Source organism: Typopeltis vanoorti, chromosome 2, assembly GCF_054136105.1.
Source record: "Typopeltis vanoorti isolate ZY-2024b chromosome 2, IOZ_Tvanoo_1.0, whole genome shotgun sequence".
NCBI classification, from domain to species: domain Eukaryota; kingdom Metazoa; phylum Arthropoda; class Arachnida; order Uropygi; family Thelyphonidae; genus Typopeltis; species Typopeltis vanoorti.
Genome location: NC_143550.1, coordinates 114,313,779 through 114,340,106, shown reverse-complemented (window position 1 = coordinate 114,340,106; position 26,328 = coordinate 114,313,779). Strand labels below are relative to the sequence as shown.

The window sequence follows — 26,328 nt, the reverse complement described above, 5'->3', positions numbered from 1 at the left end:
ATTGGTGATGTATTTCTTCTTACCCTGTTTTTTACTTTGTAAAAGTAAAAAGTAATGTTTTTAATTTTATTTCAAATGGCTTTGTTGGCTTGATTCTTATTTTCTGATATATAGTTTTTCATTTAAAGTATTTTAAGCAGGGTAAGTCATTGTAATTATACATACATAATAAATGTCATATTTCATTAAGGTTCTTTTCTTAATATCATCAAGATATATGTTGCTGGTGATGTATGCCATATAACCGCTTCCAGCCAAGCCAATCCTACTTCCCTGGTGTGACCTGTGGAAGTAGGATTGGCTTGTAAAATTAGGCTCTGTTGGCCATGGTGAATGTTGCCACCTAAAAAAAAAGCATGCCTTCTTTAATTGGAGGAAATGTCAACTAGACTCCTGGGTGGTAGATGACTTCCACTGTTTGGTGCCTTGATTTTTGGAGACTGAAGTAGCAGTTACCATGCTCAGTCCCTAAAATATGGGGAATTGAGCATGTAATGTTGGTGACAGTTTTGAAACAATCTTACTATATTTTCTTCAATTCTAGCTGACTTACAACTTAAATGTAGATTATGTATTGCTCTGTATAATTTACTACTCCATATAATTGTAATGCTTTGAGCAGCTTTTCTCTGGGCACCTTGTCATATGCTTTTTCTAGATCTTCCAAACTTAAGTATAATTCCTTGCCATATTTCCACAATTTCTCAACTATTTGGCATAAAGTGAAAATCTGATCTTAACAACTTCTACTTAGCTGAATCCAGCTTATTCTTCTCCCAGTTTCTCTTTCACAATTTTTCTCAGTCTCTTTGCAAGTATGCTTGTATAAATCTTACATGGAACACATAATAGAGAAATTCTTCTGTAATTTTCACATTCAGCTTTATTCCCTTTTTTTTTTAATAAATGGAAATTATGAGCTCTATCTGGAATTTGATCTTCTGACCATGCCCTCTGAATTATGCAATGTTACCACTGCAAAACTCTTATCTCCACATGTAAGCATTTTTTGTTGAATATCATACAATCCAGCTGCCTTTCCACATTTCAAGTTTTTGACTTTTTCTCTCTCAAGTAATGATATGTACTTTTTTGTTTTCATTTCTCTTGCAAATTTTCTACTACTGTTCTGTCACTGCTTGTTTCGTGTCTTTAAAAGTAATTACTCCAGACATCTAGGATATTCTTATCTTCATTTTTCATGTCACCTCTATCATTTTTGATTCCTTTTAAAAATACTCTTTCCTCCATTTCTAAGCTTTTTCAGTAGTCCCCAGAACATTTTGCCACCTTCTGATATTTATTTTCTATATTCTTAAAAAATGTTCCCATGACTTTTATTTACCTATTCTTACACATAGCTTAGGTTTCTTACATTTTTCTCTGTATTCTTTTAGGACATATGTCAACTTATTTGTTAGGAACTTTTTGTTATGCTTTCTTCTTGTCCAGGGCTGCTTCTTTAACTTGTTGTGTCCACCATGGTGTCCTTATTTTTCTGTCCTTGTAGACAACTTCACCACATACTTACACTAGCTAAAGTAATTAGTCGTTTCCTTCAGGGTTTGCCACTGGGACCCCAATGTTTGGCTCTGTGATGTTTGTATAGTTGGATCTGCAGTTTATATCTAAAAACTTTAATTCTCTTCAAAACTGTTCTTTTCAATGTGATATTCAATTTTATCCTGTTTGGAACTAATTGATGGTCGCTTCCAATTTCAGATCCTCCACACTCTTGTATGCTAAATGAACATGAAGAAACATGATGCTAGTAATGACTAGTCCATAATCTTAGCAGAAAACCAGCAGGTGCTTACCATTATTGTTACCTTTTCCCTTTTGTCTGAATTTTTCAAAATGTTTCTATATATGCCTGGTAGGATTCATTTTCTAGTCTGCTGCTTAGATCTTCAATAAGAAATCACTTTTTCCATTTTCTTTGTCAGCACCCTGCTCTAATGATTCAAAAAATTTCTCCACTTCCTCCTTAGGGAAACCTTCTGTGTGACTATAGGTACAAATAAGTTTCACTGTCCATTTCCCCATCTTGAAGTTTCGTCACATAAATCTTGAAAGTGGCTTCTAATCAAATGGTTTATCTCCATGTTTTGTGTTCGAATGGTATTGCAATGCCTTCCTTTCCTTGATAATTATTGTCTGGATATAATTATTGTTCTGTACTTATTTAGTACACATGCCAGCCACTGAATTGGAAACCTTTATACATGTGTATGTAAAAGTCACGTGTATCACCTTGTGTTCTAGACAACTATTTAAGAATGCTGCTAGTCAAATAGTCAGTAGTGTTGATCACAATGGATCAACGCTATTGAAAAACAAAGGATCTTTCAGAGTTCATTGAAAGTCTTATTGTGGGTGCCTGCATGGCTTGTGTAAGAGACGTAAGTGGTCCTAAGATAATCTGTCAGAAACGAGATCGCTATTGTCTGAGAAGACTTGTACGGACAAACCAAACTTGCTGGTTTGGTTTGTCCGTACCATATCTCACTGAACTATGTACAAGGATCTGGAGAGTGTGGGGGGGGGGGATGTGAAAGGACTTTGTAGCGTAAATTAAACGATTTTGCGGTCACAATTGCAGAAGAGTGACCGGGTGCGTTGTCGTGGTGAAAAATAATCTTCTTTTTCACCAAGTGTGGTCGTTTTTCCTTTATTTCATTATTTAAATGAAATAAAGGAAATATTTCATTATTTAAATGAAATAAAGGATCCAGCAAAGATGCATAATACACTCCCGGTAATTGTTTTGCCCTTTTCCAAGAAGTCTATGAAGATTATGCCACAAGCATCCCAGAAGATGGTGGCTATAACCTTTCCTGCTGAAGGAACGGTTTTCGCTTTCTTTGGTGCAGATTCTCCGCTTGCAACCCATTGTTTTGGCTGTTCCTTGGTCTCAGGCTGGTAGTGATGAATCCATGTTTCGCTCGCTGTTGCAAAACAATGCAAAAATTCCTCTGGATTCCATTGAAACAGCTTCAAGCTGCCCTTGCAACAGTTCACACACTCATTGACGCTTTTGGTCCAGTGTGGACAAATGCAGCAGCATCTTGCAGATAGTTTTCTCACATGTAAATGTTTATGTACACAGTCATTTGAGATGCCCACAGCCTTAGCAATTTCGCACACCTTCACTCTTCTATTATCCATCACCATATCATGGATTTTTTCAATAATTTCTGGAGTAGTTGACCTCAACGGGGCATCCAGAACGTTCAGCATCACTTGTGCTCATATAGCCACTTCGAAAGTTAAACCACTTATAAACTGTTCTAATTGAAGATGCAGACTCACCATAATGTTTATCAAGCTTAGCTTTGGTTTCCTGAGCCGTTTTGCCTTTCAAAAAGTAATGTTTAATCACTACATGAAATTCTTTCTCATCCATTTTTCACAAATCACAGTACTTGATCGATTCAAATGAACGCCAAACACAGAGCAATAGATCTATCTGACGGAAACTTAGTGTGTGATCCTCCAACAGTTGCCAGCAACTAAAAATAACCTCTATACATACTGGTGGCACCATCTCTCAGACTTTGCACAGATTTATCAAACAGCCTTTGTATTGAAATTTTTTATTTTAACCGTTTTATGTTATTCTAGTTGTTCATGTTCCTTGTTGACTTTTACAATGGTATTTCTTATGTTTTTATGGTAATTCCATCCACATTCAACTGTAGTATTAATGCTAGTGATGTGTAGAAAAAAAGTGAGAAGAAAAAATTTGTTAATGTTTGATTGGAAGACCTGAAGAATGTACTCTTTAGGAAATACATCCAAAACCAATAGAAGGAAGAATGAAGAAAAATTTGTTTTTTGTGTTTACAGTTGAACTGTGAAGGAGCATTAAATAGCTGCTGTGCATGCTTTAACAGATTTAGAAGAGAGTTGGGAATTATCAATAAAGCACAATTACACAGGCCTGCAATGGAAAAGTTGTCTGAGAAGTAATAATTGATTCTTATAGATTTTTAGGTGCTGAGTTCAGAAAAAATAGTAAAAAAATTTCATCACCCACCAATTTTACCCACTTTCTAATTTTATCGTTTTTATTAGTAGTATTTGGATTTAAATTCAGCGCATTGGTATTTATTTTCATTACCTTTATTTACAGCTAATTAGTTGTATAAGTGCTTTTTTGAAGTGCTTTATGGTAAATAAAGAAATTTCCATGAAACTTCTCATTTTGAAGATAGGAGAGGGAGGGAAGAATGCAGATAAAAGTGCAGGTGGCTACTTTGAATCTGATTCAACAAGATAATGGATGACTTTCCTGTTGTCACTGACACATTTTCTTGTGTAATTCTTTAGTTGAACTTTAGTCGTTGTCTACTAAAGTTATCATATTTCTGAAATTTGGCACATTTTCTAAGTTAGTGTGAAGATTTAATTTAATGTCTTTGCGTTTTTTGAATGTTTTTATGTAGTATTGTGTGATAGTGTTGATGTCATTCATTAAAATTCGTTTAACTGTGTTTTAATTGGTGTTTGTAATGATTTCAAGATGCAAAAATTCACCTAACATTTTCTGCAACATTTGCGAGGAGTTAATGGTAAAAAACAATGAAGAAACATTACAGATTTCGTGAAAAAAGTGTGCTATGCGTATTTTGGGATGAAACTTCGTATCTTAGATTAAGCCATGGGCACCGCATATAGTATGTTCCATTTACGTAGAAGAACTTAGAAGGTGTTGAATTGGATTTAAACGGAATTGAATCGAACACAGATTGATAAGAAAATAACTATTTATTAAAAGATATATTTCAGTGATTACACCACATTTTTATTATTCAGTTATACAAAATACTGAAATAATAGTTCCCGACAAGTTTCGTAAATCGTAGGATTTACATCTTCAGGGGGTAAATAGTATAACTTAAAGTTTAAACAAGAGAATTGATAAATACAAATCATAACCATCTGGCTATTTATAAACTCAAATAACAGAATGCAGATATAAAATGTTATTGACGTTGAACAATACTGGACGATGTCACGTGTTCTTGTTCTCATTCATACAGTCCGAGTTCAGATTGAGGTAGATTTTTTATTAGAGCTGACCACACTTGATGGAGAATTAAACCTTGATTTTTATTGCATTGGGTTGGGTTTTTTAAAATATTAGCAGCTTCTTTATATTTTCTTATATAACTGTTGTTTTCCATGTATGACATTGTCTTTTTTGGCAGAGTACATTGTGTCCATTGGAAGTGGTATGGAAAGCAAGACCCGTTTTTTGTTCTCTTTTGTATTGTACGTCTTTTTGGTGTTCAGCCATGCGTATTTCTCCAGATCTTCCTGTCTGTCCTACGTAGCAAATCCCACAAGAGCAATGGATTTTGTAGACTCATGGTTTTTTAAGAGGATGATGAGGTGGTTTTGGTGGATGTAGGGATCTTGAGATTTTTTCCATAGGAAGGAAGGCTACTTTTATGTTGTGTTTGTTCATTAATTTGGCTAGCTTATCTGTAACATTTTTGATATAAGGAAGCAAGATTGCGTTTTTGCAATCCTGTTTTATTGTGTTGTCAGTTGGAGGCATTTTAAGGATTCTCTTGCTGGTTTTTGTTTCATATCCATTCTGTTGGAGGATTTGTGTTAAGTATTTTAGTTCTTCATTACATTTTTCTTGTGTGCTGGAGATATTGTATGCTCTGTCTCGAAGAGTTTTAATTAAGCTTATTTTTTGTGAAGGATGGTGGTGTGAGGTTGCATTTAGAAATCTTCCAGCGTTTGTCGGCTTCCTATATACTGAGAAGGAGAGTTTACTTTCTTCATTAACTTCTAATAGAATATCTAGAAAAGGAAGTTTTTTATTTTCTTCTTGTTCTAAAGTGAATTTTATGGTGTTGTGCAGATTGTTGAGATAATCTTTGAAATTGATAAGTTCATCTGTTGTTCCATTGAATATGATGAAAATATTGTCCACATAGCATAGCCATATTTTTGGTTTTTTATGGTAATTCTTAAGAGCATTGTTTTCAAATTTTTCCATAAATAGGTTTGCTAATACCAGTGATAATGATGAACCCACGGCCAGTCCTTCTTTTTGTTCCCAGATTCTGTCTTGATAGGTAAAAAAAGTATTGTTTATACAATGTTTAAAAAGATTTACGATGTCCGGAGGGAAGAGGTCTTCTAGGAGATTCAAAATTTTTTGTCTCGGGACATTTGTAAACAAGCTGATAATGTCTAGACTTGCTAAGATGTCTGTTGAACCAATATATATATCTTTAACTTTTTCTATGAAATGTTTACTATTTTTTATGAAGGAAGATGTTTTTCCTATATGTTGTGAGATCATGTTGGTGTATTTTGCCAAGTTGGAAGTCAGGGAATCTCTTCCATCTACTATTGGTCTTAAAGGTATATCTGTCTTATGGATCTTTGGAACACCATATATTCTTGGTATCAAAGGATGTTTTGATACCAAGAATAAGACAGATAAGACAGATATACCTTTAAGACCAATAGTAGATGGTAGATGGAAGAGATTCACTGATTTCCAACTTGGCGAAATACCTCAATTCGGTGTAACAGTGAAGCTAGTATAAGTAATTGCAGTGTTCAACAGAAGACTAAAGTCCTAATACGGTGGCATCTAAGTTTAAAAAAAAAAAAAAAAGGTAGTCCGAAGTTTTGAAAAAAATATAGTAGTCCAAATAGTAGTGCTTGAAAGTTTTGAAAAATAGTAGTCCGAAGTTTTGAAAAAAAAAAAATAAATAAATAAAATTAATATAACTAAATATTAATTTAGTCTTAGGATGACAGTCTCCCAAATCTTTGGTAGATTTATACAGCCATATACATATCATGCATCAATCTACTAAAGATTTGGGAGACTGTCATCCCAAGACCAAATTAATATTTATTTATATTAATTTTATTTATTTTTATTTAATTTATTTTTTTTCAAAACTTTGGACTACTGTTTTTTTTTTTAAAAACTTAGATGGTGCTGTATTAGAACTTTAGTCTTGTGTTGCATGCTGCAATTACTTATACTAACCCATCTGTTACACTGAATTGTGGTTGTCTCACATTTGTAACAAACTTTGTGTGCTCTGAAGATGCTGGATATAATACCAGTGAAATATTAGCTTTTAAGTTAATAAATAGTTATTTTCTTATCAATGTGTTCGATTCAATACCGTTTAAATCCAGTTCAACATATGTGACAAACACATAAGCCTATCCATATGTTTAAACTTAGTAGGTGGTCGAAGGGAGAACAAAAATCTTTCCGTTTTGGAATTCCCATGGTATGGTGGGAACCTCACAACCATACCGATGACTGTTACTTCTATTCTTTGAATGTTCGAGGTTTTAATGCGAAAAATAAAAAAGACATTTCCTATCCTAATTTACCATCTGCAATATGCCCAGTGGAATATGGTCCTGAAATACTTGTGCCAGCATCTCCACAAAATTTAGAGGAACCACTCAGCAACAATTCAAACAAAGAAGTTGAAGATTTCAATGATGATGAATACAAAGATAAGTGGCCCACCTGAACTTTTTTCACAGACCGATTTAAATGACTTGGTCAGAGATTTGGGTATTCCTAAGGAATCTGCAAAATTGCTGTGTTCGAGACTAAACGAAAAGAATTTATTAGCCCCTGACATTTCTTTCTCATGGTTTAGATATAGAGAAAGAGATTTTCTTCCTTACTTTTTAGAGGAAAGTGATTTAGTTTACTGTAGCGATATTCCTGGACTGATAAGCAAATTCAATGTAAAATATGAAGTCATCGATTGGAGGTTGTTTATCGATTCCTCAAAACGAAGCCTCGAAGTTGTGCTTCTCCATAATTACAATAAGTATGCTTCAGTACTAGTAGCACATTCCGTGCATTTGAAAGAACAATACGAAAATTTAGCCTTCATTCTCAGCAAACTTAAGTGCAATGATCATGGATGGACAGTTTGTGGTGATCTTAAAGTCATATTTATGATTTTGGAACAACAAAGAGGATACACCAAATACTTGTGTTCTTTTGTGCGAGTGGGACAGCCGAGATCAAGAGCAACATTGGATCAAGAAGGAAAGGCCAGAAAGAGTCACTTTAGAACCTGGAAGTAAAAATGTGTTACATGAAACTTTGGTTGTTCAGGAAAAAATCCTTTTACCCCGCTTCACATAAAGCTGGGATTGATGAAGCAGTTTGTCAATGCTTTGTTGAAAGAAGGAGAGTGTTTTAAATACATCTGCTCAAAATTTTCGGGATTATCTATAGCAAAATTGAAAGAAGGTATTTTTATTGGTCAGGACATGAGGAAACTTATGAAGGATAAACTGTTTGAAGAAAAAATGGCAACTGTTGAAAAAGAAGTGTGGAAAGCTTTGAAAGAGGTGGTGATCAAATATTTAGGAAATCACAAGGACACCAACTATAAAATGGTTGTGGAAGACATGCTACAGAAATTCAATGATTTAGGATGCTCTATGAGCTTAAAAGTGCACTTTCTCAACTCTCATTTAGACTACTTTTCTGGGAACTGTCAGTGAAGAGCAAGATGAGCAATTCCACCAAAACATCAAGGAGATGGAAAGAAGATATCAGGGCAGGTGGAATGCCAACATGATGGCGGACTATTGCTGGATGTTGCACAGAGATGACCTGGGAAAAGAATTTCAGAGAAAAAGTTCAAAAAGAAGCTTTGAAGGAAAAAGAAAAATATACCACAATGAAATATAAAGTATGTAATAAAGATTAATCTTTAATTACTTTAATTAAAAATTTTTTTTTCAAATACTTTCATTCCAAAAATGTTTATGGAAAATTTTAAATACTGTTATTTTACTTAATATAATGCGTTTTAAAGCTATTTTACTATAACTTTGAGATCCATTTTGTGAAAAATCCTTATGTGATAGAGAAAAATGGAAGAGATATTTGAAATCAGTGGTCAAAAATAAATCAGAAACAGTATAGTTTCCAGACAACTTTTCATGACTCAAATTTTGCAGGCCTGTGTTATCTTTGCCCCATTTGAGAATAGCTAGAAGATTAGTATTAAGGCATAGTAGTCGAAGATCTTGAAGTCTTAGTCTATATGGTAGCACACTCTGTATGTACATCTCTGTGGATTACATTAAAAAAAAAATCCAAAATCCAATATCAACATAAGAGATATTAAGTTCTGTTCTTTATACTGTGGAAATGATGATAACATAAATAAACCAAGTACAATCTGCCAAAGCTGATGAGATGTCTCTACTATGCAGAAAAAGTAGCCATTATCAATATACTGGTGTATTTAATAACTGATACATCTCATCTTCTGAATTAGTTCAGATAAAAAATATATTGCAGAAAAATAGTGAACAGTTAGAAGAATAAATATTCTTAAATATGTGTCCTTTCTCCCTAACTATTCTAACTATAAATAGAATAGTTAGTTAAATTTGATAAAATGATTATTCTCCCTTAAGACACGAAGGAAAAAAGTCGTACATTTTATCAATGACACATGACCATTTATTTTATATTTATGAATGATATATGATTATTTCACGCAGTTCTGACATTTTTATCCCCAATGTTTGTTTATAATATCACAAAAAAAAATTTTTTTTTTCCCATAAAAGTGATTCAGGACAATTTTCTTTGTGATATTATAAACAAAATGTTGAGGCTAAAAGCATTCAAAATCAACATAAAAACTCTTAGTAAAATAAAACCCTTAAGTCTGCACACATATTGTATAGGCATTGGACAAGACAGTTCTTTGTTTTTACTTGCAAAAATAATCTTACTTCAATTCACATTCTTACAACTACAGTAGTAGGTTTTCTGAATTCAGATAGGTCCCAAAACAATAATGGATGAAGAGGAGTGACATTGTCTTATAACATAGCAGCAACTGAGAAATCATTCATAAAACATTTAAGTTATGTTGTTATAAGCACTATTTAGAAATTATATACTTTAGGAAAACAAAAAAAAATCTGTAAGGTGTAAATATCTACTATTAGAGGTTCAAATTTCTCATATTCCATCATTGAGTTCAAAATAAGCCAATTAATGCTATCAGCATCTGGCTTATTTGTATTCTGTGTTACTATAAAATAAATAAAATAAAACACATTGTCATGCCATAAATAGCTAGTTACTTCCTTGCATTATCCTTGAGCTCTCTTCAGATATTTTTTATGTCTGTGTACCTATCCTCTAATTGATAGCTATGCAGGCATCATGAAAATATTTATAAAACAAAACATTTGTAATAACCTACATCTACCACCAGACACCACAGTGATAAAAATATAAAATGTTGATGATTTAAATGGAACACAGAATTGCCATTACATAAATAAAACCTAAAACTTTTTTTACTTAACTAAAAATTCTCACTTGTCACAGACAAGCAGATGGGTGCATTTCTCAAAGCTCTGATCATGAACAGCTTTCTTCAGTCCGCTGCCGGACAAATGCCAGCAGTGGCCTGAACAGTGGAATTGCATGTCTGCCGTCTCAGCGTTCATAAAACGACGGATGTTCTTCTTACAATGGCGAAAGCTTTAATGAGGAAGCCCCAATTGCTCACCTGGAGCACTGGTGACCAGCGCCACCTATCCCTTTCAGGTGACGTTTCCGGTCATGCTTTCCTACGTGAATGTAGTTGATTTTTATGTTCTCTACCTCAACATAATCCTCAAAGTTTGTACGTGGAATTTTGAACCACCCTGTATATATATATATATATATATATATAAATGTTAAAGAAACCAAGCTATTTTAAAACTGGTTTTATTTTCTACATATAAAAATACATATATATATATATATATATGTAGGAAGTTTTTTACTTTGGGTATAATATATGTTAAAGATGCCAATCTACTTTAAACCTGGATTTACTCCATTTCCCAAGTAAGCAAACAGACAATTAAGTCAAGTTTGCGCCTGCACGTAGTGCAAGTCTAAGTGACCCGTAAAGTAGTACAAGTCTAGGCAACTCATGGCAAAGGCAGAATAAAAGTAAGAATAGTGACTATTCTTATCACTATCACTATTCTGATCACTATTCTTAATATTTACCCTTAATGCAAAGCCCATCTCCTTTAGGAGATGTATGATGCTGTGCATTAAAGGCAAGGGGGGGGGGACACTACCCAGACCGGTTTCGACCTTTATTGAGATCTCATCAGTGGGAGCCAGGCTTAGAAATACTAAGGTTAAGTAATACAGAGCTTATAAGTATTTTACTAAAACAAGTTACCATAAGGTGCTTTGACCTTATTAAATAAAAATCTCAGGATGAGAGATAGATGTAGGAAGTTTTTTACCACTGATGAGATCTCAATAAAGGTCGAAACCGGTCTGGGTAGTGTTCCCCCCCCTTGCCTAAATAAAAATCTCAGGATGAGAGATAGACGTAGGAAGTTTTTTACCTTGGGTATAATATATGTTAAAGATGCCAAGCTATTTTAAACCTGGTTTTACTCCATTTCCCAAGTAAGCAAACAGACAATTAAATCAAGTTTGCGCCTGCACATAGTGCAAGTCTAAGTGATCCATAAAGTAGTACAAGTCTAGGCAACTTGTGGTAAAGGTGGAATAAGCTGTGATCACTATTCTTAATATTTACCTTTAATGCAAAACCAGTAAAACCTGGTTTAAAATAGCTTGGCATCTTTAACATAAATCATACCCAAGGTAAAAAACTTCCTACATCTATCTCTCATCCTGAGATTTTTATTTAATAAGGTCAAAGCACCTTATGGTAACTTGTTTTGGTAAAATACTTATAAGCTCTGTATTACTTAACCTTAATATTTCTAAGCCTGGCTCCCACTGATGAGACCTCAATAAAGATCGAAACTGGTATGGATAGTGGTCCCCTCCCCCTGCCTTTAATGCATAGCATCATATATCTCCTAAAGGAGATGGGCTTTGCATTAAGGGTAAATATTAAGAATAGTGATCAGAGCTTATTCCACCTTTACCAAGAGTTGCCTAGACTTGTACTACTTTACGGGTCACCTAGACTTGCACTACGTGCAGGTGCAAACTTGACTTAATTGTCTGTTTGCTTTGGGAAATGGAGTAAAACCAGGTTTAAAATAGCTTGGCATCTTTAACATATATATATATATTTTTTTTTTTAATGTAAATAAACCAAAGTTACACATTTTATTAATTTTATTTTCAATCTTCTTTATAACTGATATTTTTTCTCAAGGATCAATACTAGTCCTTCAAAAAAAAAATCTTAAAAATCTGGGAATCTTTGGTTGACAAGATTTTTTTCTTTTCATTATTTCGAAAAGTTATTAGTTATTTTCTTTATTGAATGAAAGTTATAAGTTATTACAAAGATGCATTTTGGGCTTTAAAATTGCCCTACTTAATACATGTTGAAATGGTGCAAACATTGAATCATGTAATACTTGAATGTTATGGAATTTATTTCACATTCTATGTAAACAAGTATTAATTAGAAATAAAAATGAAGATTAATTCATGAATAACTAACTCTTATTTAGAAGTATTGATCAAGTTTTAATAAACTATTTAATCACCAACTAGTTTCGCCGGCTATTGCTCTGTCGGCTTCTTCAGGGTACAGTAGGCAAAGTAAATCACAAGCTAGACGTTAACTGACAATTCTAATTCAATAACAAAATAGTACTGAGTGTGAAACAATATATATATACCGTATTTGCTGGCACTTTTTTTTCTTTGAAAATAGGTCTGAAAAACAGGGTGCGTCTTATACGCCGATACTCAGTTTTTTATTATTTTCATTTCTGGAAATTTTCTCTGTTCCGAGTTATGCGATTTCTTTATTGCTTCCTTGCGGTGTGTGTAAGAGCATTCCAGTTATGTAGCACAGTGTTTCTCAAACTTCAGACATCCACGTTCATATGATTGGTGCGATATTAACAAAAGATCGTGCTACTAAATGACAAAGACAAGCCGACAGTTGAGTTGAAATGCTAATTCTCTTCAACCGAATTCCTTATATAATATCTGAAACACATTCACTATATATTTCTTCGTTTTAACACGTTCATTCAAAAAAACCATATGCTGCACCGACAACATATGGTTTTGCTTGAGTTAAGCATTTTCTGTGGGAGGGGGACTGCGATACATTAGTTAGTGCCGTTTTTATTCCAGTTGTCTCTAATTGCACTGTTTGTTGAGAAACATATTGCACAGCCTGCAGATGTCTCTGTACCTTATTCAGTGATGTGATACAATAGGAACGTTTTACGATCTCGAACTTTACAGATACATCGAATTTTATTCTATGCATTAATGATGCATAGCCGAAAATTGCCAAGGACCCCCTGAAGACCTTTCATGTGCCCCTAGGAGTACGCGTACCACACTTTGAGAAACACTGATGTAGAATTCAGTGAATGCACAATCGCTGTCATCGACGATCACAGCTGAGTCCTGTTTGTTTAAACTTTCCAATTGTTGTCGCAGTTGTGAACGGTGATAAATTTCTGCCATTAAATTTTCTCTAAATTTCTTGGCAAATTATGGATGAAAAACATCGCCATTGTTACAATATTGCATACAAGCTACGTGTGATTGCGTATGCTAAAGAACATGGAAATAGGGTTGCAGAGAGGATTTCGGACCACCCCCAACTGAGAAAAATAATAAGAACTTGGCAGAATCAGGAAGAGGATTTAAAAAAAGCAACTCACAGTAAACATAATCTACAAAGTGGAACTGCAAAATGGCCAGAACTTGAGGCAGAACAGAATACTTGGATTTTAGACCACAGAAAAGCAGGACTTTCATTGTCTACAAAAATGATTATTCATCAAGTGAAAGCGATAGCCACTAACAGAGGGATCGGCAACTTTACTGGATCATTATCATAGTGTTCAAGATTCATGAAGAGAAACCAGCTATGTATGCAGACTAAAACAAAAATAACACAAAAGATGCCAGCTGAATATGAAGAAAAAATGATTGAATTTCATCGATTTGTCATTAATGCAAGGAAACGAAAAAATTTTGAACTAGCACAAATAGGAAACATGGACGAGGCTCTGCTGACTTTTGATGTGCCTCAAACAAAACTGTAGATTCCAAAGGCACTAAAAGTGTTACTATTAAAACTTTGGGACACGAAAAAACTTGCTACACGGTTGTTTTATCCTGCTGTGCTGATGGGACAAAATTGCCGCCACTATAGATTTTTAAAAGGAAGACGCTACCCAAAGAAAAACTGCTTAAAGGAGTGTTTGTACATGTTCATGCAAAAAACTGGATGGATGGAGGAGGAATGAAGTTATGGATAGATAAAATTTGGTCTAGGCACCCTGGTGGACTGTTGAAGAAGCCTGCCATGCTAGTATGGGATCAGTTTCGCTCTCACAGAACAAACGATGTTATAAATAAACTCAAGGAATTGAAAACTCAGTTAGCTGTAATTCCAGGAGGTTTAACTAGTCAGCTTCAAACCTTTAGAAGTCTGTATTAATAAACCATTTAAGGGATTTATGAAGGAGAAGTGGAACAGCTGGATGCAGTCTTCAGATTTTGAGGTTATGCCATCAGGAAGAAGGAAGAGGCCTAGCATTTCGCAAGTTTGTGAGTGGGTCAAAGCTTCATGGGATGCTGTGAAAACTGAGACAGTGGTTAAATCATTTAAGAAGCGTGGCATTAGTAATGTACTGGATGGTACAGAGGACAATTTGTTGTATGAGGACTCAGATTCTGATTTAGAAGAGGTTTCAAATGTCTCTTCATTTAGCTCTGGAGATGAATTTCTGGGTTTTGATGATTAAAAGATGGGTACTCTTTCCTAGTTAGATTAGGTATTTGTTGAAAGTTGACCTACTTATTACATTATATTTGAAATACTTTAAATTCATTATAATATTCATAAAGTGATAAAGTTTTTTTCCTAAAAAATGTGTACAAAAAAGGGGGTGTGTCCTATATGCCGGTGCGTCTTATGTGCCGGCAAATATGGTATATATATATATATATATATATATATATATATATATATGTATTGTTTCACGCTCAGTACTATTTTGTTATTGAATTAGAATTGTTAGTTAACATCTAGCTTGTAATTTACTTTGCCTACCTTATTGTACCCTGAAGAAGCCGACAGCAATAGCCGGCAAAACTAGTTGGTGATTAAATAGTTTATTAACACTTGACCAATACTTCTAAATAAGAGTTAGTTATTCATTAATCTCAGTGGTCAAGAATTATAACAATTTCGAAGATTAATTCATTTTTATTTCAAAAATTTTTACTTCAAAAATTCATTATTAATTCAAAAATAGTACTATTTGCAGCTTCTTACAGCTCTCCAGAAATTTGGTTCAAACTTAGATGACTATTTGCATCTTATAGTACCACCAATTGTAAAGTTATTTGATTCTCCTGATGTACCACTAAATGTGCAGAGGTATTCAATACTTTATGTTGATGTGTTTTTATATATATATATATATATATATTTATTTATTTATTTATATATAGTAGGGATAACCAGTATTTATATTATATGACTGTAAATTTTTTAAGTAGTTTATTGTATGTAATTTAATTTGAGTAGGGTTGTCAGATAGCATATGGCATATCAGGATGTTGGGACATATCATGGGGGGAGGTAAAATTTTGTATTAGTATTGTTTTTCAAACCTTAGATTCATTTGCATTGGGCAGAACTCACCTTAGACCACAAAACATATACTTTGTCTTGAACACATTTGGTGTTGTTGCACTTTGCAGCAATGTATTCCACTAATTTACCACTCTAAATGCAAAAATAAATAAATCTGTTTATCTTCCTTACTCACATGATCCTGATACTGCTTCATGGAGAACTCTGTGTTGTTTTTCCCAGTGCCGGTTACTGTTTTGTACCATTTTACTCTATAATCTATCAGAGGGGCTTCTCTCATCACCACATATTTTTCCTATCGTATCATGTGGTCTGCTAGGTTCTGCAGACCACATGTTCTTAATTTGTCTTCATACTCACTGTTTCACAGTCCTGAGACAGTCACAATCACTTCCTTCCAGAGGACTCTAATATCACCTAGATAAGATCTGTACACAGATCTTATCTAGGTGAAATTCAGATATGACCTGATCAGCATTGTATGCAGTAGTACCAATTTTCACTTATCTGTGTCCTTTGAATTATAGATGCAATTTGTGACTAACTTTAGCTATATGTATCCTGAACTTAAAGTCCCCATCCACTTCCCTAGATTCTATCACTCCCATCTTCCTATCCTTCTCTAGGATATCTGTATTACAATTCAGATATCCTACAAATTAATAATATAAAAATGAATAAGTTAAGAATGTTATAAAGCATTTTATAAAAATAATTATTTAAATGTGTGTGTTTGATTTTGTGTGTTGTGAACAAGACATTTCGAGATGTTATTTTTATCTTTGGCTATTGCAGACTTGCTTAGATGTGAAATAAATTAATTAAAGTTAGTTTATAAAATTATATTTAGAGTGTAAATATAATTTTGTATGAGTGTCAGAAGTTGAAATATTGGTGCTGTTTTTATATGCTCAATGGACAAAAAATTAGAGATACCTATCTATTAGTGTGGTAGTCTTCCTCCTCTAGTGTCAACCTGTACTCTCCAAGGCATTGATTCCACAAGATGCCGGAGGTAATTCCAGCCATGCTTGTTACAGCATTGTCCACAACTGCACCTTAGGTGTTGGTCCTGGACCAACACCTAAATTTTTGGGATGCTGTACAGCAAGACATCATGGATCTGATGTCTTGCTCTACAGCATCCCAGAAAGATTCAATCAGATTTAAATCCAGGGACTTTGGTGGGGGGGGGGGCACTGGTGATCCCAAACTCAGATGAATGTTCCTCGAGCCATGCCTGGTGGGGCAGTGCATTGTTCTGCTGAAACAGACCATCAGCTGCATGAAAGAAAGTGTGTATAGGTGATCAGTCAGCACATTCTTGGTAGCCACGGCATTTAAGGACCTCTGCAGACAAACTAAGGAACCTAATGTGACACATGAGAAGGCTCCCCAAACCATCACAGAGCTGGCCTGGCATAATGGGGCCATGGCCTCATGCTGTTGATGCCACACCATACCCTCCTGTCAGCTTGTTGCAACTGATAATGGGATTCATCAGACCAATGACTCTGGTCCACTCTTCAGAGGTCCAGTTTTGATTGTCTCAGTATCATGCAAGGTGCAATGCCCAGTGATGAGCTGTCAACAGTTGTACATGATTAGGGTGTTGGCTCCTGTAGCCCATGGTATGCATGGGCTACAGGAGCATTAGCAAGCAAATGGTATGGCGTACCATTTGCTTGCTAATGCTGCTTGGAACTCTGACATTGAAACTGGATGTGATTTGTGCTGATGTTGCTCTGCAGTTGGTCTTTGAGCCTAAACAGTCTACATTGATCCGAGTCATCAGTGGTGTGTAGTTGGCCACCACTTGCTCGCTGAGTGATAGTACATCCATTGATTACATACTTGATATGGTTGCCCACAAGAACCCTAGGATTCTTACCACTTGGGCAATAGAATGACCCTTCTGTCTTGTGCTGATAATGCGTTCATGATCAAAGTTGCTAAGATTACTACATTTATCATGTTCATTGATTGCAACACACTGTTGGGAAGCCCGATGTCTGCCTATTTACCATCTGTGTTTGGTTTGAGTACATTTCACTCTGTATGGGATAGGGGTGCCAGTGTCAACTTCTCCTCACTCCTATTTCTAATGTTTTGTCCATTGAGTGTAGATAAATATTCAAAAAATTGTCATGTTGTCAATCACAAGAGAAGCAAAAGTCACTACTGTATTATCAGAATAACTAATATTTAAGGAATTGACAGCGTATACTAGAAATATAGATTAAATAAACTTTAATATATACTTTCCGATATTTCGGCGAACGTCACGTTGCCATCTTCTTGGGAACTTACTAAAAAGACACGTGCACACAAGTACTAATAACAGCAAATGAGACTGAAGCTAGCGTTTTCCTAAAGTCCTGATGGTGCCCCTGGCGGGCTATATTGGTAGTTCTTGGCCTTTGGGCTGAAGTTCTTCTGATAAAAGTTTCCCAAATTTGGGGCAGTTTCATGCATCCAAATTTGTTGAGGTTTGGCATGTTCCTAAGGGCTGAGGCTGATTCCATGAATAGTCTTTCATACTTGAACTTGCTGCGGTGTATTACCGCTGCTTTCTTCCATCTTATTCTGTGGCGAGTATCCGGAGCGTGGTCTGCAAGCCCAGAGTGGCTGTACTGGTGAAATCGGATGTAATCCTTGTGTTCTGAGATTCTGATATTGGCTGTCCTGCCTGTTTGGCCAAAGTAGGACAGTTTACAGTTGTAAGGGACCTAGTATACACCAGGTAGGTCTAGGGGAAGTGGTTGGTCTTTGATGGAGCAGATAAGGGATGCCAGTTTTCTATGTGGTCTGTAACAAGTGGTCAAGTCATGCTTTTTTAAGATTTTATTGATTTTTTTCGAGGTGCCTCTGATGTAGGGAATAGTGATGGATTTAGAGTAATCTTTTTTGTGAAGGGGAGGGGGTGGTGGGTTGTGGATAACTGGGTTAAGTATTTTTTGGATTTTTTGGAGGGGATAGCCGTTGGCTGAGAAAGTGTCACGGATGTGATTTAGTTCAGTGGTTAGGGCTTGATCATTAGAACAGATTATTTTTGCCTTGTTGAATAATGTTTTAATAACTCCATATTGTTGTGAGGGGGGGGAGATTGTTGGTGAACGTATCTGCCTGTATGGGTGGGTTTTCTATAAACTGAGAAAACCAAGGTTCCATCAGGTTGGCAGGTGACTAGTGTGTCTAGGAAGGGGAGGTTATTGTTTTCCTCTTTTTCCAGGGTGAATTTGATTCTAGGGTGTTGGTTGTTCATGTGTGTTAGGAAGGAGAGGAGTGAATCCCGGCCATGTGGCCAAATAGCGAAAACATAATCAACTTAGCGAAGCCATATGGTAGGTTTTTGTGGGGCTGAGTTTAAGGCTTTCTCTTCAAACATCTCCATGAAGAAGTTGGCCAAGGGTGGGGAAAGTGGTGAACCCATGGTTGTCCCCTCTATCTGTTTGTAGAATTTTTCCTGCCAAACGAAATAGCCTAAGTTCATTGTAAACTGAAATAGGGCTGAGATATCGGGAGGAAATTTAGCTTGGATTAGCTCTAAGGTTTCTTTGAGGGGGATATTCGTGAATAGGGAGGAGACATCAAAACTGACCATTATGTCATTATGTTGGAGTGTAAGGTTTTCTATACTGGCTTTGAAGTGGGCTGAGTTTTTTATGTGTGATGGTGTATTGCCAGTATAGTGTGAGAGCGCTTTGGCTAAATGCTTGGCTAGTTTGTAAGTGGGGGAATCAATGCCATCCACTATGGGACGTAATGGCACATTTTCTTTGTGTATTTTTGGGAGCCCATATATGCGGGGGGGGTCTAGAGTTCAACAGGGAAAAAATAATCTGTTCTAATGATCAAGCCCAAACCACTGAACTAAATCACATCCGTGACACTTTCTCAGCCAACGGCTATCCCCTCCAAAAAATCCAAAAAATACTTAACCCAGTTATCCCCTCCAAAAATATTTTGTTGAATAATCTTTTACAATTGTAAATGTCTGAAATGTTAAAAATGTTAAAGCTGAAAACTTTTGTTTCATTTTTGTAATTTGAAGATTGAAAACTTTTAAGAAGTTTGCTGGAAAGAAATGTTGGAAAGTTTTCTTTTGTTTTTGAATTTAAATTTTAAAACATCCAAATTGCATAAGCGTTTAATAGAACAGTATATAATGAAATATATCATAGTAATCAATTATACCTTTTGTTGGAACATTACTATTATGTGTTTTATAAGCTGTATAATAACTTATGAATGCAATGTTTCACATGAATTTTTTTTTTCAGAACTGCTTTAGAAACTATTGATCACCTTTCTGAAACTCTTGGTTTTACTGATTTTGCATCACGAATTTTACATCCTTTAGTTCGAAACCTGGATACTCAGCCTGAATTACGGCAGGTAAAAAAAGTATTTTTAGTTCCAGAAGGTTGGAAATATATGCTTTAAACTTCGCTTATATCTTGAAGTGTAATTAAGAAATGGGTTGAAATGCAGTTTTCTTTTATCACTGTGTCCTATTGTTTTGAACAGTAGTAGAAGCCATCTTTGCCTGTTTTAAAGTTTAGTATTGATTTCATTTTAGGTATATCCTTTGAAAATGCTTATCTTATATGTGAAGTGATCATTTTCTGGTTAATGCTACCAGTCTACCTCTTTCAAATGTTTCTTTTTCCACAAGATTGTATGCAAAACTATTACATAAGTTGGAGCAAATGGAGGGGGGGAGAATTGGATGAAAGACATTTGAGGGTGGTGTATGGTGGAGTGGAATCAAGGTGAATGAGGATGACTAGTGGAGTGCTCCTGGGCTCTGTATTAGGACAGTACCTTGGAGCACTGTCCTAGTACAGAGTCCTGGAGTACAATTTAATATACAAAGTAAAGAGTATATTAATGATATAGCAGAAGATTTGAAGGGGAGCATTCAGTTGTTTGCCAATAAGAGGAGGGCAATAGTTGATAAAGGTGATTTATATATCTAGAAGGATGGTTTCAATGAATTGACATTGTGGGCAAAGGATAGAGGCTGTCCATTTAATGTTGCAAAACGTAAAGCTATGCACTTCAGGATTAAAATATTACATATTGTATATCACATCGATGATACTGGATTGAAAGAAATTGATGAGGCTAGGGATTTGGAGGTAATGGTAGACAGAGAGTTGAAGTTGGCTCAAAGGATTACCTGTGTGTTAAAAACACTGTAATTTAGAGAGAGAGAGAGAGAGAGAGAGAGAGAAAACTTAGGTTCAGACTTGGAAATTGTGTGTGTGTGTATGTGTGAGAGAGGATGTGTAGACTAGATTTTTTGCCTTGGAGAGTGAAATGAGTAGAATGGATTGACATACATTATCTACCAATAATTGTCTGGTCACTTTAGCAATTTACATTTGATACCAGCAAGCAAACCCTAATATTGGGTATGTCCACCTTTGGCTTTGATCACCTACTACAACCTTTGAGGGAGGCTTTCCACCAATGTATGGCAGACATTAGGTCGAATTTGTCTCCATCTCTCCATCAAAACAGCACTGAGTTTGGTGACAAATCAAGGATGTACCACTCCAGTCTGGATCTTAATTGCCACATCCATCTCTTCATACCATTCCATACCAGCTGCAGCTTTGTCGCATGGGGCATTGTCATCTTGATAGTAACATGGTTCCATTCCATAAAAACTCCACAGTGTTGGCAACACCTGATTATCCAGAATATTACGGTACTGAGTTGCATTTTTCCAACCACAGACAACAACCAGTGGTCCTACTACAAACCAGCTGAATTCACCCCACACAATTACTCCACCACCACCACCACCACCACCAAATTTTACTGTTTGTACAATACACTGTGGTAACAAGTGTTCACTAGGCTGCCTCCATACCCAAATCCTGCCATCAGACTGGAAGCAGGTTAACCTTGATTCATTGCTCCAGAGTACTATTTTCTGCTGGTCAATTGGCCAGTTCACAAGCTCTTTGCACCAGGTCAGACGAGTTGCCTTGCTCATTGTTGTGATATTTGGCTTGTGTTTCGCTGCTCTTCTGTGGAAACACAGTAAATGGAGTTCTTTTCATACAGTATTAGTATTCGTACAGTATTAGCCCATCATGGTGTTATTGTCACTCTGCACAGTAACACCATGCATAATTTGGCACAGACGAATGGTCTGTGCCGATTGTAGGCTGGTTTTTGTGTGCCACCCATTCTAACACTCATCTATCCCTGTCAGTCATTTTCGGAAACCACACTGGGCGTTTTCCTGCACTAGTGATGCCAAAACGTCTTCATTGATCACTTCACCAACCGTTGATTTTGGATGCTCCAGTTGAGTGACAATGGCACATATGAACATATCACCAATCTGACAGCCCATGATGACACCTTACTCAAAGTCACTGAGTTCACATCGTGTTGCCATACCACCTGTATTCAACTGCTATGATGAAATACTGCTTCCTACTATCTGTACACTGGTTTCTATGTTATTATCAAACCAGGAATGTTTCATAACTTCAAATAACAGGGGTTTCCAGACTATTAATGGTAGATAGTGTATGCGGTTGTGAGTGCCCTTACAGCAAATAAGTAATGACTAGGATAAGTTTTATTTGTTTAAAGTTTAATGGTGTAAATTTTTCATGTAGTACTATCATATCCTGTGCATCCCTTGAGGGTACATGGCAGGAATTTGATGATGTGATGAGGTTAGTATGTGTTTCCTGTGATGAGTCATCTGTCCATATGGAGATACCTGTTTAATAAGTCTCCTGATATCATTTTAATACTTTCCTGTCCTTATACATGGTTAATGTATCCAGGAGGGTGCTTAAGGGTCAACGCTGTATAATTGAGAGGAGACCTCCACATAGCTTTTAAAGGAATGCGGAGAACCGACCAGGGCTTCTCACCTAATGTCCAGTCCTCACCTTCTTATGGTGCTCCCTGTTGGATATCTAACTGGATACTGAACGAACAAGTATGGGCTGGCAATTTGGGATTTAGCCTACCAAATTGTATTCTTATTGGCTTAAACCAATATACAAAATGATGATACAACATGACAAAATTTCATTCTGACTGGGACGTTGCCCGGTTAAACAAGCTGATGTTTTCGCCATGGAACTATCAACAGTAGTAGATTGGTACTATGAACATAAGAAGCCTGAATGGCAAAGATATGGAGCTAGCTGAGGAATTAGATAAGTACCAGATTGACATAATAGGCATGACTGAAATAAAAAAGACAAAAACTGGTGAGATCTTTCTCAGCAATAAATACAAAATGTTATATCAGGCAATGACAATCAAGGAAATGAAGGGGTAGCCATAGTATTCAACACTAAATACGAGGCTAATCTTCTTGAATGGCAGGCAGTCTCAAGTAGAGTGATGTGGGCAAATATCAGAATGGGGAATCGGACAATGAGACTTATTTGTGCCTATGGTCCCAGAGAAGGCTCTACTAAGGTAGAAGTGGAGGAATTTTTTGAGGCTCTAGAGAAAGCAACTGACACAATGAAAAAGAAAAAGTTGGTCCTTTTTGGGGATCTAAATAGCAGAGTAGAAAGTGATTATCAGACATACAAACATGTTTTGGGAAAATTTGGAGAAAAGAGCAAAGCTAATAATAATGGCAAATACCTTTTCGATTTCTGCTCAGGACATGGACTGGTTATTACTAACACCATGTTCCAACATAAAAATGTGCACAAATTCACATGGAAAGAAGAGGCAAGGAATAAGAAAAGTCTCATTGACTATGTTATTGTTGATAGTCATGTTTTCTCCCTGGTGCAGGACACCAGAGCGTACAGAGGATTTGAAATTGGAAGTGATAATTATTTAGTCTTGAGCAGGATAAAATTGAATTTCATATTGAAAAGAATGACATGTAAGAAAGTTTTAAAGTGAATAAAAGTTGAGTAGCTCTCATATGTGAACTGTAGACTAAAATACACAAATATTATTGAAGAAAAAAATGAAAAGAGTTTGAGAACAGGAATCAAACTTTGGAGATTCACTGGCAAACTCTGAAGAAAACATTGATTGATTCTGCCAAAGAGGGATGTGGTGAGGTTGTCTGCAAGGATAAAAAAATCAGAACTCCCTTGTGGACACAGGAAGTTAAAGAAGCAGTGAAGGAAAAGAAGAAAGCATATCAAAAGTTCATGTCAAATAAGTCAGCTTGTGCTCTTAGAGAATATACAGGGTGTTCGGGATAAATTTGACATATTTATAATTAATTATATTTTTCCGTAAGTTACATGTATTAACACACACTTCTCTTCATTTAAAAGTTTGGACCCTTCTTCATTCATATACAAGATGTCAGAAAGGATGGATAGCTGGAACCCACCTGAATCATGGAAGAGAATAACTTGTATCATGATGATTCGTGCCCGCCATCAAAATAAGGATATTACGACTGCTGCCCAATGCTCCCTGAATACAGTAAAAACAATCAGGCATGAACTAGAGACTTGCAATGGTGACTACGAGGATGTAGCAAGAAGAAAGATCCCTAGCAGACGATCTGATTGCGTTCGTACAGCAGAATTCCTCGCAAATCTGCAGGAACAGGTGTTGAAGAACCCTGGCATTGGAATTCGGGCTTTGTTCGTGGAGTTGCTAACTGTAGTCAAGCCCTGGATAACAAGGGTAGCCAATGGTAGGCCGTATGTATGGCAGCAGGATTCGGCCCCTTGCCACACCTCTGGGAAAAGTCAAAAATGGTTGTCTGAAAATTTCTACGACTTCACCAGTCCAAATGTTTGGCCTCCAAACTCCCCAGACCTTAACCCCATGGATTATTTTGTATGGGGCGCAGTTGAAAAAGACACCAATCGCACTTCCAGTAATACAAAAGCCCAGTTAATGGATAAAATTAAAACAGTTTTTGCGGCCCTTCCCAGGGAGACTGTAGCATCAGCTTGTTCGAGGTTCCGAAGCAGAATTGAAGCTGTGATCGATGCTAATGGTGGTTATTTTGAGTAAATCTTGTTGATAGTATTGTAATTAACTCTGCCTGTAATGTTTTTTTGTCAATTCATTAAATATAATAGATACAAAGAAGATTTTCTTTTTCCTTACGAAACTGTCAAATTTATCCCGAACACCCTGTAGAGACAAATGCAAGAATGCTAAACACTGTGTAAAACTAGCTAAACAAAAGTCATGGGAGGACTTCGGCAAGAATATAGAAAATAAATATCAAGAAGGTGGCAAAATATTCTGGAGCTTGTTGAAGAAGCTTAGGAATGTTGGAAAGAGTACTGTAAAAGGAGTTAGAGATCATAAAGGTGACATGAAAACAGGAGAAAAAGATATCCTTGAAGTATGTAGTAATTACTTTGAAAAACTGCTAAATGAAACAAGCAGTGATGACAGCACAGTGGTAAAAAACACTGACCAGGCATGCAGTCAGAAATACATATCCATGCTTGAAGAAGAAAAAGCCATCAGAAGCCTGAAATGTGGAAAGGCAGCAGGAGTAGATGATATTCAACCAGAAATGCTCAAGTATGGAAGTATAAAAGTTGTACAGTGGCTGCACTGCATAGTTCAGAAGTCCTGGACAGAGGGACAAATTCCCGATGATTGGAGTAGAGCTCTCATAGTACCCATATATAAAAAAGGAAATAAAACTGAATGTGAGAATTACAGAGGTATTTATCTACTGAGTATTCGCGGCAAAATTTATGCTAGTATACTTGAGAAACGGTTGAGAAGAATTGTTGAAGAAAAGCTTGGTGAAGAACAAGCTGGATTCAGGCCAAATAGAGGTTGTCAGGATAAGATGTTCACTTTACAACAAATAGTTGAGAAAGCATGGGAATATAACAAAGATCTGTATTTAAGTTTTGTCGATCTGGAAAAAGCATACAACAAGGTGCCAAGAGAGAAGCTATTCAATACACTACAGTTATATGGTGTCAGTGGGGCATTATATCAAGCAATACTTAGTCTTTATTTGAGTTGTAAGTCAGCAGTTAGAATTGAAGGAAGTACAGGAAGTTGGTTTAATGTTAAATCTGGTGTGAGGCAAGGATGTACATTATCCCCTCTGTTATTCATTATCTATATGGATCACATTATGAAGGGAAGTGGTATTAATATCTGAATTGGAGATGTTAATGTCAGCTCTTTGCTTTATGCAGACAATGTTATACTTCTAAATAAATCTGCTTCAAGTTTGCAAGATTCCCTGACTAAATCGAATAACTGTTGTAATAGATATGGTATGAAGGTCAGCAATAAAAAGTCAATGAAAATAGATAAAATCGTTGAAAATGTCAGCAGTGTTTTGAATGGGGACCTGTGAAACAAGTAAAACATTTCAGCTACTTGGACATAATTTTTAGTGAAAATGGTAAATTAAATGTGGAAATAGACAACAGAATCAACAAAGCTGGTAATGTAGAAAGTCAATTGAATAAATTCATATGGAATAAGAGAGAAATTAGTCAGAACACTAAATTAGCTGCATACAAGACAGTGTTCAGACCACTTTTAACTTATGGATCTGAGAGCTGGGTCAGAAGTAAAACACTTAACCAAAGACTAGAGACCGCAGATATGAGAGTCCTGAGAAAGTTTAGAGGTGTGAACAGATGGCATCAATGGCAATATCATATTAAAAATGAGGATATTAGGAAAGAACTTGACATCGTCAGCATCC

The 26,328-nt window shown here is 35.8% G+C and overlaps 1 protein-coding gene across 7 annotated transcripts in view; it reads left to right on the top strand.

The window, feature by feature from the left end:
* The window catches only part of mTor (serine/threonine-protein kinase Tor), an 816,233-nt gene that overhangs the window by 298,322 nt on the left and 491,583 nt on the right, over positions 1 to 26,328 (top strand). For all 7 annotated transcript variants that reach the window (XM_090412780.1, XM_090412800.1, XM_090412771.1 and 4 more), the window contains 2 exons: positions 15,316 to 15,428; positions 19,931 to 20,045. In XM_090412780.1, coding sequence (XP_090268906.1) covers positions 15,316 to 15,428; positions 19,931 to 20,045 — 228 coding nt within the window. The remainder of the gene's footprint in view (positions 1 to 15,315; positions 15,429 to 19,930; positions 20,046 to 26,328) is intronic.